Source organism: Anolis sagrei, chromosome 2 (genome assembly GCF_037176765.1).
Source record: "Anolis sagrei isolate rAnoSag1 chromosome 2, rAnoSag1.mat, whole genome shotgun sequence".
NCBI lineage: Eukaryota > Metazoa > Chordata > Lepidosauria > Squamata > Dactyloidae > Anolis > Anolis sagrei.
This window is the reverse complement of record NC_090022.1, coordinates 166,749,724-166,764,224: the sequence shown is the minus strand read 5'-3', so window position 1 is coordinate 166,764,224 and position 14,501 is coordinate 166,749,724. Positions and strand designations below refer to the sequence as shown.

At 39.2% G+C, this 14,501-nt stretch overlaps 1 protein-coding gene across 1 annotated transcript in view; it reads right to left on the bottom strand.

The window, feature by feature from the left end:
* Positions 1–14,501, bottom strand: part of LOC132767959 (uncharacterized) — a 67,244-nt gene that overhangs the window by 48,579 nt on the left and 4,164 nt on the right. The window contains exons 2-5 of the mRNA XM_060763423.2: positions 11,826–11,882; positions 4,698–4,735; positions 2,616–2,756; positions 1,963–2,025 (exon numbers count right to left, since the gene is read on the bottom strand). Coding sequence (XP_060619406.2) covers positions 1,963–2,025; positions 2,616–2,756; positions 4,698–4,735; positions 11,826–11,882 — 299 coding nt within the window. The remainder of the gene's footprint in view (positions 1–1,962; positions 2,026–2,615; positions 2,757–4,697; positions 4,736–11,825; positions 11,883–14,501) is intronic.

Below are 14,501 nucleotides of genomic sequence, written 5' to 3'. Positions count from 1 at the left end.
GAGCAAGCTTGTTTTCTGCTTCCTTGGAGACTAGGACACGGAACAATGGCTTAGAACTACAAGAGAGGAGATTCCATCTGAACATTAGGAAGAACTTCCTGACTGTGAGAGCCGTTCAGCAGTGGAACTCTCTGCCCCGGAGTGTGGTGGAGGCTCCTTCTTTGGAAGCTTTTAAGCAGAGGCTGGATGGCCATTTGTCAGGGGTGATTTGAATGCAATATTCCTGCTTCTTGGCAGGGGGTTGGACTGGATGGCCCATGAGGTCTCTTCCAACTCTATGATTCTATGATTCTAATTAAAAGGGGTATAGTGGAATACTTTTTGTTAAACTAGAATCCCTCTCCTAGATTCTACCATTATAAATCTCAAAATTCTGTATTTTATAAAAATGGCACTTAAAGAGTTATAAAATGTGAAATTTGTCTCCACAATTTATGGCAGCATAGCACTTCCCTCAACTAGAATACTAATGGATTATATCACTCAGAGCTGGGAAGTAACTATTTACACATAATGAAAGTGTAATTACACCATAATGCAATTTTATTTTAATTGAAATTATCTTTTGGTGTCACTTCAATAATATTTCATGGTTGAAATGCTGATTCCTACAGACCTGCTGCAGATGAGTAATGACAAGATCTTAGGATTCCCAAAGACATCTCTGGTAATGAAGCCTTAGACCATTTCCAGTGCTCCCTTTCTATTTGTTTGCTTACTATTTTACCATCATGATTTTACAGAATTTACAGTTGCCATTAATAAAAAGAAAAAAAATGTGTAAACAACATTCATAAAATGCAAATGAGACAAGTGACACTGAGAATATTTAGAATCACAGAATCATAAAGTTGGAAGAGACCTCATGGACCATCCAGTCCAACCCCCTGCCAAGAAGCAGGAACATTGCATTCAAAGCACCCCTGACAGATGGCCATCTAGCCTCTGTTTAAAAACCTCCAAAGAAGAAGCCTCCACCACACGCCAAACAGCTCTCAGAGTAAGGACGTTATTCCTAATGTTCAGATGGAATCTCATTTCTTGTCGTTTGAAACCATTGTTCCATGTCCTAGTCTCCAAGGCAGCATAAAAAAAGCTTGCTCCCTCCTCCCTATGACTTCCTCTCACATATTAATACATGGTTATCATGTCTCCTCTCAGCTGTCTCTTCTTCAGGCTAAACATGCCCAGCTCTTTAAGCCACTCCTCATAGGGCTTGTTCTCCAGACCCTTGATAATTTTAGTCGCCCTCCTCTGGACACATTCCAGCTTGTCAACATTTCCCTTCAATTGTGGTGCCCAGAATTGGACACAATATTCCAGGTGTGGTCTAACCAAGGCAGAATAGAGGGGTAGCATTACTTCCTGGATCTAGACACTAGACTCCTATCGATGTAGGCCAAAATCCCATTGGCTTTTTTTGCCGCCGCATCACATTGTTGGCTCATGTTTAACTTGTTGTCCACAAGGACTCCAAGATCTTTTTCACACGTACTACTCTCGAGCCAGGCATCCCCCATTCTGTATCTTTGCATTTTGTTTTTTCTGCCTAAGAGGAGTACCTTGCATTTGTCACTGTTGAACTTCATTTTGTTAGTTTTGGCCCATCTCTCTAATCTGTTAAGATCGTTTTGAATTCTGCTCTTATCTTCTGGAGTATTGGCTATCCCTCCCAATTTGGTGTTGTCTGCAAACTTGATGATCATGCCTTCTAACCCTTCATCTCAGTGGTTAATAAAGATGTTGAACAAGACCGTGCCCAGGACAGAGCCCTGCTTGCGGCACTCCGCTCGTCACTTCTTTATTTTAAATAGAATAAAGCTGTATAACCAAGTAGTGCAATAAGGCTCTAGATGGGGCTAAAGAGAAATTCATTGTGTTTACTGTACAGAACATACACAAAAGGAAGACAATCCAAAGAAGAAAGAAAATATCACTGCTCTTGCTCTAGCATTTACTTACCGATAGCAATTCAAATAATCTTGGATCCCTTTGAAGTTGAAAGCAGGGTTAGTGGAACATGACCTGTTTTTCCCCAAAAATTGAAAAGAAAAGAAAACAGAAGGAAAAGACAAAAAACATTGCAATTATACAGAAATGAGAAGATGTTCATTTGCAGTATAAGATGCTGCATAAGTATCCTTTTTTCTTGCCATGTCTAGTATCTGGCTTTAGTTAATTGCTCTTAGCTTTCCACACTTAATTGAAGGGCATCTAGACTTTACAGTGTTCATTTTCATATTACTGTGAAATATTATATTAACATGCCAGAAAAGAACTGAACGTAGAAGTCTCCTGGAACACCTGATCGAAAAGGTAAGTACGTTTCAGGGACCATTTTCATTTAGATTTGATCCATTAGCACTTGTATTTTGACACTTTTTCCTGATAGTCACTTCTCTTCAGGTAGGTGTGGAATCCTTTCAGTTAAGGTGGTCCCAAGTTATTTATAGCTGTACAGGCTAAGCTAGTTCTGTGAACTGTTTACAAATCTGAACAGGAAGCAATACTGACAATTTCCTTTTCATACATTTACTACTTTCTGCAACTTTCTACATCAGTTACCTAAAGATTTCACCCAAATTCTACCTTGTCTAGAATCTGTATTAACATACTTCATATCAAGCAGCTTATGCAGAATCTCTGAGTCATTACTGGACTTTGAAAGGTCACTTTTTCCTTCTTCAGCAACTACAGGAAGAAAGGTAGGGTCTTCTGAAATATCAAGATAGCGCAGGATGGTAAAGTTGTTGATCCTGCAAAAAAGAAAGTGCATTCCACTGAATGAGCCTGAGTAGAAACTGATTCACATCAAGAGAAATGCTCAGAACACAGTCTGAATTGCACCTTAATTACTGATAGCCTTAGTTGGCAAATCCTATGAGTCCCCTTCGGGGAGATAGGGCAAAATACAAATAATATTTATTTATTTATTTATTATCCTTTTAATCAAGACAAACTTGAAAACAGCAAAGCTTTTGTACAAGATAAATTTGCACATTGTGTCAAGAATTGTACAGATTTGTCAAGAAGCAAAATAAACCCAATGTCACTAGCAAGACAAAAAGAGAACTCAAAGAGGTGAGATCCCTTTGACCACAATTACTGGGAATGGTGAATTCATCACTTCCCCAAATATTTTGCTCACATTCAGACAAAACTCCAAACTATGGGATGGAAATTAGCAAATTAGACGGGAGGGAGAGGCAACTAGCTTTGACCCTGAACATTCGCATGATGGCAAAATGGAGACCAATAATGACATTACATCTCATTTTGCCAATTGGCTGGCTTTTCTTAAGTAATAACACAGGTTGAACATTCCTTATCTGGAATTCTGAAATCTAAAATACTCCAAAATCTGAAATAATCCACATGGGTGGCTGAGACAGCAACAACTTTAATTTCTGATGGTTTAATTTTGCTTCATGCTCAAAACTATTTTACAATAAAGTATAAATTTATCTTCAAGCTACCTGTATACATGAAACATAAATGAATTTTATGTCTAGAGTTGGCTCTCATCTCCTTATGTACAGGCATGAAAATTCAGGTATTTTAAAAGTCATCCCACCCCCTCGAAAAAATAAAAAACATTTCAAAGGCTCATGAGGTTTTTGGGTTATACAGCCCAAAAAACTCACAGCAACCCAACATCCAAAACATTTCTGGTCTTTTTTTCTGCTAAAAGATACTCAATCTCTATAAGATGAACTGGGAAGAAAAAGATGAACTGATTAAATGTCACCTTCTGTAGACAAATAAATAAATTCTGTCAATAAAAAATGGGGTCTGTTGCTCAATGCAAAAATATAGATTATCAGAAATTAAGGCAAGTAATGTTATTAGCACTTTAACAATAGGATGGAATTTTTCAGACATGATAGTGAAATTGTTAATACTTCTGTCAGAAACATTTTAATCACATCACAAAGATCACATGTAACTTAGATAAGATGCTTTCTTGTTACAAATCAAGTTGTACTTTTAACACATGTTTTGATGTTACTTATTATTGCAGTTTTTTTCCCTTTCTCCACTTTAGTTTATTGTTAAAAATGAAACAAATAGACAACAGCTCACACAGAATCATGTGAACCTGTAATTGTTTGTTTTTCTAGCCCACATTTTTTCAATTTTATGTTACTTTCTCTAGTCCAGGTTTCCAATTTTATGTTCTCTTAAATCTGGCCAAAAGATAAATCTCATATGTTTGCATTGAATAATATTTTATGGAATGCTGATACTTAGTTGTGAGTTCTGAATAATACTGTACGCAATATTAATGTTTCTTTCTTTCAAATAATATAACATTTCAAATAATATGCATTATGTCTGCTATAATATGACGAAAACATGCTGGCAGAAGGAAAACCAGAGGAGATAACTGAAAATATCCTTTAGGTTTTGCCATGCTACATTTGCATGTGGCTAAAGGAAAATGCCCAGACAAGTAGAGCCTTGCCCCAACAACACTCCAGTAAACATCTCAGGCTCCAACAACACTGCTATATAATGTTCAGTGAAGATTCACAGAATGCAGATTAAACTGAATTGAACTGGATTACATAAATCAAAGCTGCCATATAATCCAGTCCAGTGCAGTTAATCTGCATTCTGAAGCTGCATTATATGGCAGTATAGATGGGGTCCCACATTGGCTGGGCCTCTCTTCAAATTCTAAAACAAACACTTACCGCATGATAAGGGGCACTAAAATAAGTTGCCCAAAAGCCTGTAAAGAAAAAAGACAAAGATTTGCAATTACACTTGAGCTCCTATTGTGAATACTGAGGCAGATCTTTTTAAAAGTAAACCTGACAAAGAAGCACACTCACTCACTTATGGGCAAATGTAACATTCTCTCTCGCTCTCTCTCGGATCAAGTTTCAACGACACCCATTGTGCTGTTGGGGCATTCTTGTCAGTAAAATTATTTATTTATTTGCAACATTTATATGCCGCCCTTCTCACCCTGAAGAGGAAAATACCAAGGCAATTGAAATCTCCCATTACTTTTGTGCCTTAATTGCTTTGCAGCAAGAGGACCAGCTATCTTGAATCTGGTCCTAACCAGTTGGTTAATAAGAAAGAAGTAGATAGATCATTGTGTGAAGGCGACCATATTCTTTTGGAACTTGTTATGCAGACAAAACTGAAGCAACTGTATTCAGACACACATTCTGAACTTTAAGGAAGATGATCTTGATAAATTTAAAGACATACTGGCTGAGATCCCATGGTCAGAAATGCTCAAAGTGAATGGAGTAAATAAGGGATGAAAATTTTTTAAAGACAAAAAAAAACCTGTAGATTCAATTGCACATACCCCAAAGAGAAAGAAAAGAAGAAGGTGTTTAAAGAAACCAGAGTGGATGTATAAAGCCTTTCAAAAGAACTATGATTTATAAGAGACATTTTAAGCCCTGTTAAGGCAGGAACTGAAGAGGAGACATGTAAAAAATAGTGAGTGGGGGAAAACAGCACTTAAAATGGGTAAGAAAAGGCTAAATTGCAAACTCACCTGCTGGAAATGGCCTGATGGTACTAGCTAAAGAGCTTCCCCATTGGTAGCAGGAGAGTGAGTGTCTATCTCTCTTTTTTCAGTCACTCACTCCCTTTCCCCATTTCCAGCTAGCCAATGAGTCACATACAGGAGGCACAGCATACAACACAGTCAGTAACTAGCATTCCAAAAGGGGAAGAGTGACAGCAGCAAAGATTCTCAGGGGAGTAGCAGCAAACAGGAAAGGGGAGACAGTCTCCCCATCATGGCACCCCAGCAAAGCCCACTCCTCCTGTTTCCATGAAATGCCCTCGCGTAGGGAGGCAGAATCATCCATGGCTGCGTAAAGACATATCCTGTGCTGCTTGTGAGCAATATAGAAATAAACAGTGAAAATGAGCCAATAAAGAGAATTGGATTTCTTTTTTGGACTTGAAAGAAGAGGACCTAATGAGCAGAAATAAATCTTCAAAAGGTAAAAGATAAGCTCAATATTTATGAATGCCCACTGAGGCAAAACCGAAAGTGAATGAAAATGAAAAGAAAGAAATGGATAATAATTAGTTGTTAAGCAAAGTAACAGAACTAAAGAAGAGGGCGATAAGAAAACAAGGGAATTGAAATTGATGTTTGAAAAAGAGAGAGAGAGAGAGACGAAGAAACAAGAAAGAAAGGATGATATTCAAGTTATGAAACTGGAAATCCAGGCGAACTCCAAGGAAATGAAGGAGCAATTGGACGCAGAAAGGAAAATCTCAGATGACAAATTTCAGACTATACAAAATAATCTACAAACAGTATATGGAGAGATACAAACAATTAAATCAGAAGCTGAAAAGAATAAACAAGAACAAAAAGCACTCAAACAAAAATTCAGCAAAGTGATAAAGAACTTTTAGATATGGGAAAAATGTGTATATGCAAGATAACCAGAGAAGAAATAATATTATAATTAAAAAATTTCCAGAAGGGAACAGGAAAGAAGATTTGAAAATTGAAATTTTGAAGTGGTTGCAAAAAATTACACAATTGCTAAACTGAAGGGAAATTGATCTAGAAAGAATTCATCGTCTTCTGGCTGGAAGAAACAAAATAACACCTAGGAACATAATAATTTGAGTACACGACTTTGCCAAAAAAGATTTGATGAAAATACTGAGGAAGAAAACAGAAAATTTGAAGATGGGAGAAATAAAGCTCGAAATATTTAATGATTATTGCCCTGAAACTAAAAACTGGAGATACTCAATGAAGCCAATTATGATTCAGTTAATGAAGGCTGGAATACCGTATACCTGGGGATATCCAACTTTTCTCAAATTCCAGTGGAGAGGCAAAAGGTACAGAATTGATTTTTTGGAGCAAGGATTTCAACTACTGAATGAGCTCGGCATAATAAAGAAACAAGACAGAGATGGAAAGAATGAGGAGGAGAAAGGAGTGGTGGGAGGAAAAACACTAGAGAAAGAAGGATATTTAGAGGAAATAATCAGCACTGTCAGAGGAATTGGGCTGTAAGAAGAAATTTAGAAGCACTGCAAGTAGAAATTTATTATTTTTTGGGAAAAAAATGAGCACGGGGGTGGGAGACTCTGGGTCACAGGATGACCCCCCCCCCACTTGGGAAGGCCAGGGGCCATGGGTGGGACAAGACGTCCCAAAGAATGGAAATGGGGGAAGGGGCGAATGGGGGGAGGAGGGGTAGTGGGGGGGAGGGGGGAAGGAGGGGGGAGGGGATTATAAGGGACAAGGGTTCACAATGGAAAAGGATCAAGCCACAAAAAAGTTTTTAATGGAAATAGAAATTATGTCCAATAAATTAAGAATATCAACACTGAATACCAGAGGTTTAGGAACAGTAATTAAAAGGAGAATTGAAATGCTATAGAAAAAAGATGCAGAGGATGTTATCTTCTTACAGGAAACACACCAAAATAAACTGGGTTCGAATGAATTAAAATTGAGCTGGATAAGAAGCTATGAAAAATCTTTTGGGTCATCAAAATCGAGAGGTATAGCTATAATAATTGTAAAGAAATGTAACTTTGTAATAAACAAGGTATTGAAAGATGAGGAAGATAGATACATAATAATGTATGGTGAAATAGGGGAGGGTAGATACGTATATGCACCAATGTAAAACAGCAAGACTTCTATGAAAAAGTACTAGGTCAGATAGAGAAATTATCACCAACAATATATAATATTTGGAGGGGATTGCAATTGTTAAATGGATAAAAAAAGACAAAATGACAAAAATTAAAAATAGTGAAACAATGGACTTAAGTAAAGTGATGAATAAATGGCAATTAAAGGATGTGTGGAGAATGGTAAAGGGAGATGAAAAAATATACATACTATTCGGCTATACATAAAGTTTATACAAGAATAGATTATATTTTTGTTTCTAAAAATATGTTAAATGGATTGTTAAATGCTGATATTGGAATTATCAAGATTTCAATCATGCCTTGGTGTCAATTAAAATTGCTTTGAAATGTGATTATGATAAATTGAGAAGGTGGAGATTGAATACGAAAATTTTGAATTATAGAGAGACTGTGGATAGAGTGAAATCAGAATGGCAAGAAATTTGGGGATTCATTAGAAAGGGAAGTATCAAAGTGAGTGCTATGGGACACAATGAAAGCGGTGGTGAGAGGGTTATGCATAAAAGAGTCAATTAATCTCAAAAAAGGCAAGAAGAAAGGAAACCAGGATTGTGGCACAGCTGGCTGAGTGTTAGTTTATAAAGATTTAAAACCTGATAAAGATTTAACAGACCCAGGGTCATATAGGTCCATATCATTAGTTAATCAGGATGCAAAGATTTTATCTGCTATAATAGCCAATAGAATGAATAAATGCATGTATAACTACATAAAAAGATCAGTGTGGGTTTGTAAAAGAAAGACAAATGTCAAATCTGATAGGGAGAGTATTAAATAAAAGTTGTGTGCTTCAAGTTAGAAAGACAAAAGTAGGGATATTATCATTAGATATATTTAAAGTTTTTGATTGTGTGGAATGGTGGACATTGAGGGAGATTATGAACAAATTCAGAATGGGAAGTAGAATAAAAGGATTATTATAACAATACTATTAAAGAAATTCAGCGGTAGTAGCGATTAATGATAGGGTGACAAAAGTAATAAAAGTGATAAATGGAACAAGACAAGGTTGCCCTCTATCACCAATTTTGTTTGCCATGGTGATAGAATTATTTGCAAATGCCATTAGGAAAGATAGGAACCTAGAAGGGGTAGGAATAAAGGAAAAGCAGAAGGTAAAATGGATAAAATAAAGGATCATTTAGAGATATTTGGGGAAACAACGGGTTTACAAGTTAACTGAAATAAATCAGAAATGATGTTATTTAATTATACAAAGAAGGAAGAAAAAAACTCTATAGAACAGAGTAAAATGGGAATCAGAATTAAGAATAAATTAAAATACCTGGGAGTAATAATAATAAAGGACTTAAAACAAATGGAAGAGATAAACGTAGCAGGATTGAGAAAAGTAGTTCAAAAAATTAATAGAGTATGAAAATATACATTTATCTTGGTTTGGAAAGTTTGCATTAGGAAAAATTAAAATACTTCAGAAGATAAATTTTATATTTAGGATGCTGCCACTTCAGATTACAGAAGAAAGATGGCAACAAATGATAAATAAATATTGTAATGGTAGTAAAAGAAATAGGTTAAACAGACAGTTATGGTACAGATTCTGACCAATCACAGAAAGGGGGCTTTGCTGAGCAGTTGGCTTGTGAAGAGACAAAGGGCACTGAGTGGTGGTGAATGGGTTTCCCTTTATTCAACAGGAAAAATAATAAAAATGATTAAGGGAACTTGGTCTTACCCAGGAAAACTTTATTGTGTGCAGGATGGTCATGGCAGAGTCCCACTAGGAGGCCAACCCAGGGCATTGGCCCTCGATCATGGCAACTCAAAGCAGGACATGCAAATGGAAGAGGGGCTTAAGAAAAAGACAATCCTTCCGTGATGATAGGTCCCGCACATAAAGGCGCATTGTGAAGAGTAGCTACTTTCCCTGAGGCAGGCAGGAAAGGCAATGGGCCATCTTGTCCTGCCCATTGGGCTATTGTGTTACATATGTCCAGATAATGTCCATAAGATGGGTGAGGCTGGGAATTGATTGAGGAAATCCACAGCTTGGAGTCTTTTCTCATCATAGGAGATGCAGGACTTACTTTTGTGATCAGGAATACAGTTTTCCATCCAGGTAAAGGAACAGGAAATCTCAGAGGCACAACATATATATTAGTAACATAACATAGGAAAAAGCAGGGAATTTTAGGGCATTTTTTCATGCACATGAGAGACACAGTTTCCCCAAGTACATACAGATATCCAAGCCAGGCTCCCTTGTATGCAGATCAAGGCATGAGGAAGGGAAAATACATAGAAATAATACAATTCCATACTGGGGAAAGGGGAACATGCAGAATGGGCTTTCAGGGGAAGCTTGGAACAAAAAGTCAGGAAGGTTACACATTGCAAGGATGGGAACAGATAAGGAAAACCATCTTTGAACATATGATTATTCAGCAGTTAAAGAGTTCTTTTTAACAGCAGTCCTGGGAGATATAATTTCTCAGGCTTGGAAAACAGTCTTCAGAATCCCTGGGTTGAGTTAGGTCCCAAAAGAGGCCAGAGAGTGTGCTTTGAAACATGGAGGGTGGCAGAAGGGAAATATAATGAGCAGAGAGAGTTTAAACTATCAAAGGCTTTCTAATGAGGGAACCAGCTATCCGGAAAAAGAAGAAAAGAGGAAAGATACATGATGGCTGGGAAAGGTACATTACAGCAAGCAAAGGGCAAGAGAAGCACAAAGCTCAGGGTGACCAATTTATTAAGGGATCATAAGCAATCTGTAGTTAGTTTACTGATTGTCTGTACATGCGCAGAGCCAAACAAGTAACTTTAAGTGTCTGCAGCCTTTAGAACTCTCTGCTGCAAGCACGAAGGGAACAATTTTGCCCTGGGGGGGGGGGGGGGGGGGGGTTTCATGCAACAATAGCAATGGCAAGCTGGCGGGGGATATGTCCTGTGACAGTGGTAATGCTCGAGCAGTCCTACAGAATCACTGGCAGCCCAGGAAGTGGAGAATAGACAAGTTCTGCCATCACCACTTCCAAAACCAGAAGAGGAGGACAAATACAAGGCCTCAATAGCCCAGCAGGAGATGGTTGTAGCAGCTACAGCAATGGACAAAACAGAAGACAGCCTGGGCAATGATGTGGAGTGGAGTCATCTTCCACTTGAGTACTCGTGTGTAAATTTCATTTCTCTGCAGTCCAGAAAGGAGGGTGCAGCACAGGGATTTTGGTACACGAGGAGATCTACAGAAGTGGCATCATGTATCCAATGCAGGTTAGGGGATTCTGGAGGTTGTCACAACCTAGCAGTCATTCTGGTTCCTGCCGCCTCAGTGATGCTAATGTCCCAAGGAATTCAAAAAGGCTGCAAGTTGCACTATAGCAATGGGAGTACTTACACTGACAAATGTATAAGCCAACCTAAGGAGCCCACGGAGATGCAATGGGTTAAACCTGTGTGCCAGCAGAACTGCTGACTGAAAGGTCAGCAGTTCAAATTCGGGGAGCAGGGTGAGCTCCTGTATGTCAGCTCCAGCTTCCCGTGAAGGGACATGAGAAAAGTCTCCCAGAGGATGGTAAAACAGGCAGATGTCCCCTGGGCAACGTCCTTTCAGACGGCCAATTCTCTCAAACCAGTTTCTCAAGTTGCTTCTGGCACGAAAAAAAAAGCCAACCTAGATTTTTGGGGTAGATTTGTAATCAAAATCTTTTTGACATACATAGCGGTACATGTTTACTGTTCATTTTGTTATTTTCAGTAAAATTTAATTATAATTGTGTTTTGCTGGATTGTTTTTCCTCCAATGCAATTTTTCACACTAGGCTACAAACTAAAGAAGGTTGCCCGTTGTTCTAACTCCAAGGTCATTTCAATATGGATTATTTTGTTAGAATGGCAACTACAAGACATTTCCTCTATGTTGGATCACCAGATCTTGATCTCCTTTCACTTCTTGTAATAAATATTATTTAGACATACTCCCAAGAAACCAAATCCTTGGGCTCTCTGGCAGTTTATGTTACCTAAAAATATTAATGTTCAAACTATTTAAATGCAACCCCCCCCCCAGCCTGTATATTTGGTGATCCAAAGGGAAATTACTTCATTGAGGACAAAGAGATGGACTGTAGACATGCTAAAGCACTTTTATGACTACAATATTTAAGTAAATTAAAATGGCTGCAACTCACAGTGTTGGCCAGGTGTGTTGCAAGTCGCAGTGTGAAGCCTGAGAGTCGTGGATTCCACTGAAGATAAAAAGAGAAAACAAGTGTTTATGAATCAGTGTGTAAGGACAGAGTTGCTAATCAACTCCCATGACATTAAAAATGAGAACAAAATTCCAACATTTGAGTGGACGAAGGCCCCTTCCACATAGCTGAATAAAATCCCACATTATCCACTTTGAGCTGGTGTATATGACAGTATGGACTCAGATAAGCCAGTTCAAAGCAGATATTGTGAGATTTTCGCCCTTGATATTCTGGGCTATATGGCTATGTGGAAGGGCCCTAATATTTCAGTCATCCAGAACAAATGCCACAGTCTGCAAGATTTTAAAATTCCAAATTCTTCTTCAAAACAACTGGAAACAAACATACTACTCAACATATATCTCATAATTAGAAATTGCCTGCTACATATGACAAACCCTGGCATAATAAATCAGGGAGACTATTTTCACCAATTACGTCATCTGCAGCAAAACAGTATTTTGAATCCCCAAGCCCTCACAGGAATGTAAGAGCCACTACTTTATTTTAGAGTGGCTTAATTTCACTTTGCAACAACTACTATATATATGCTGAGTTCTTCAGCCCTTTTGGGGGGCTGAAAATGCCTCCCTCAGCTTACAATGAGGTCAAGGCTCCAATGCTGCCCTTGCTATTACAGCTGTTTCCAGCCATTGCTTGCAATATATTGTATATTTCTCTTTCCTCCCTTAACAGTATGTTTTCTTTCCAAAGCCTCCCTTACTCCGCTTCTCCTCCCAGGCTGGAGTTGCCCATTTTGGATACTCTTATTTTGAGAGAGGGAGAAGGGAATGTTTTGAAAAGGGAAAGGGAGAGCCCTTGCAAGTCAGAAAGAAAAAGACTACATGGGTAAAAAGGGAGGAAAAAGAGAGAAAGGCACTTGCAAATCTGCAAGATTTATTATTATTATTATTATTATTATTAATATTTTAAAAGAGAGAAGGGAATGTTGTTCTTCCTTGGGGAAATGCATGAGTCAAAGCTTGTAAATAATATATAGATTTTCCCCCTAGAAATCTTTGCAAGCCCTGTGTTATCTGTATATATCTATATGCATATTCATCTAATATATGCATTTTCCCTGAAATCTTTTGCAAGCCCAATTTCTGTGTATCTAAATGTATTAACTTTTTATGTGCATTTTGGAAGTATTCATTGGCCCTATAGATCTATAAATGTTTCTATATATGCATGTTTCTCCTGAAGTCTTTGCAAACCACACACACATATATATCCATTAATCTTATAAAAGCACCCCCCCCCCCCCCGCGAAATATTTGTTAATCTCTCCTATAGATATATAGGCATTTCCCCCACAAAACTTTGCAATTCGAAAACTCGGTGCTGCGAATTTGTGCAGCACTTTGCAGACAAAGTTGTTCAGATACGTCTTGAGTTGGACTCGTTTGATCGCAGTTCCAAAAGAGGTGACCAAGGCAGCTGCTTGTCCGGTTTTGTGGGATTCCTTCTGGCTTGTTCGTCCTGAAGACATGGAGGTGGCCCTTGGGGCAGTGAGAGCTACTACATCGGCTCTGGACCCTTGCCCGTCTTGGGTAATTAAATCAGCCAAGGATGGTCTGATTGATTGGTTTATGTTAATCATCAATACATCGCTGGAGCAAGGAATTTTTCCATCAGGCTTAAAACAGGCTGTGGTCAGACCACTCCTGAAAAAGACTTCCCTTGATTCCACGGTCTTGAATAACTATAGACCAATCTCAAACCTCCCTTTTCTGGGCAAGGTGTTGGAGCGGGTGGTCGCTGCTCAGCTCCAGGGCTTCCTGGATGACATCAACTATCTGGATCAGTCTGGCTTCAGACCTGGCCATGGCACAGAGACGGCTTTGGTCGCCTTGGTGGATGATCTCCGCAGGGAGCTGGACAGGGGGAGTGTGACCCTGTTGGTTCTCTTGAACATCTCAGCGGCTTTCCATACCATCAATCATGGTATCTTTCTGGGACGACTTCCCGGGATGGGCCTCGGAGGTACGGCTTTGACGTGGCTCTGATCCTTCCTGGAGGGTAGGTCCCAGATGGTGAAGCTGGGAGACGCCTGGTCGGACCCCTGGCCTTTGACCTGTGGGATCCCTCAAGGCTCCATTCTGTCTCCCATGCTTTTTAACATCTACATGAAACCGCTGGGAGAGGTCATCCGGAGTTTTGGAGTTGGGTGCCATCTCTATGCAGATGACACACAACTCTACTACTCTTTTCCACCTAACTCCAAGGAAGCCTCTCGAGTGCTAGACGAGTGCCTGACCGCTGTGACTGTCTGGATGAGGACGAACAAGCTGAAGATTAATCTCCTGGTCAATCGTAAACCAGACCGGGGTATACGGTGGCAACCTGTGCTGGACGGGGTTGCACTCCCCCTGAAGTCGCAGGTCCGCAGTTTGGGGGTCCTCCTGGATTCTTCACTTACATTTGAGGCTCAGGCTTCGGTGGTGGCCAGGAGGGCCTTTGCACAATTAAGACTCGTGCGCCAGCTGCGACCATACCTCAGGAGGGCGGATCTGGCCAAGGTGGTCCACGCCTTAGTCACCTCTAGACTGGATTACTGCAATGCACACTACATGGGGCTGCCCTTGAAAACGGCCCAGAAATTTCAGATGA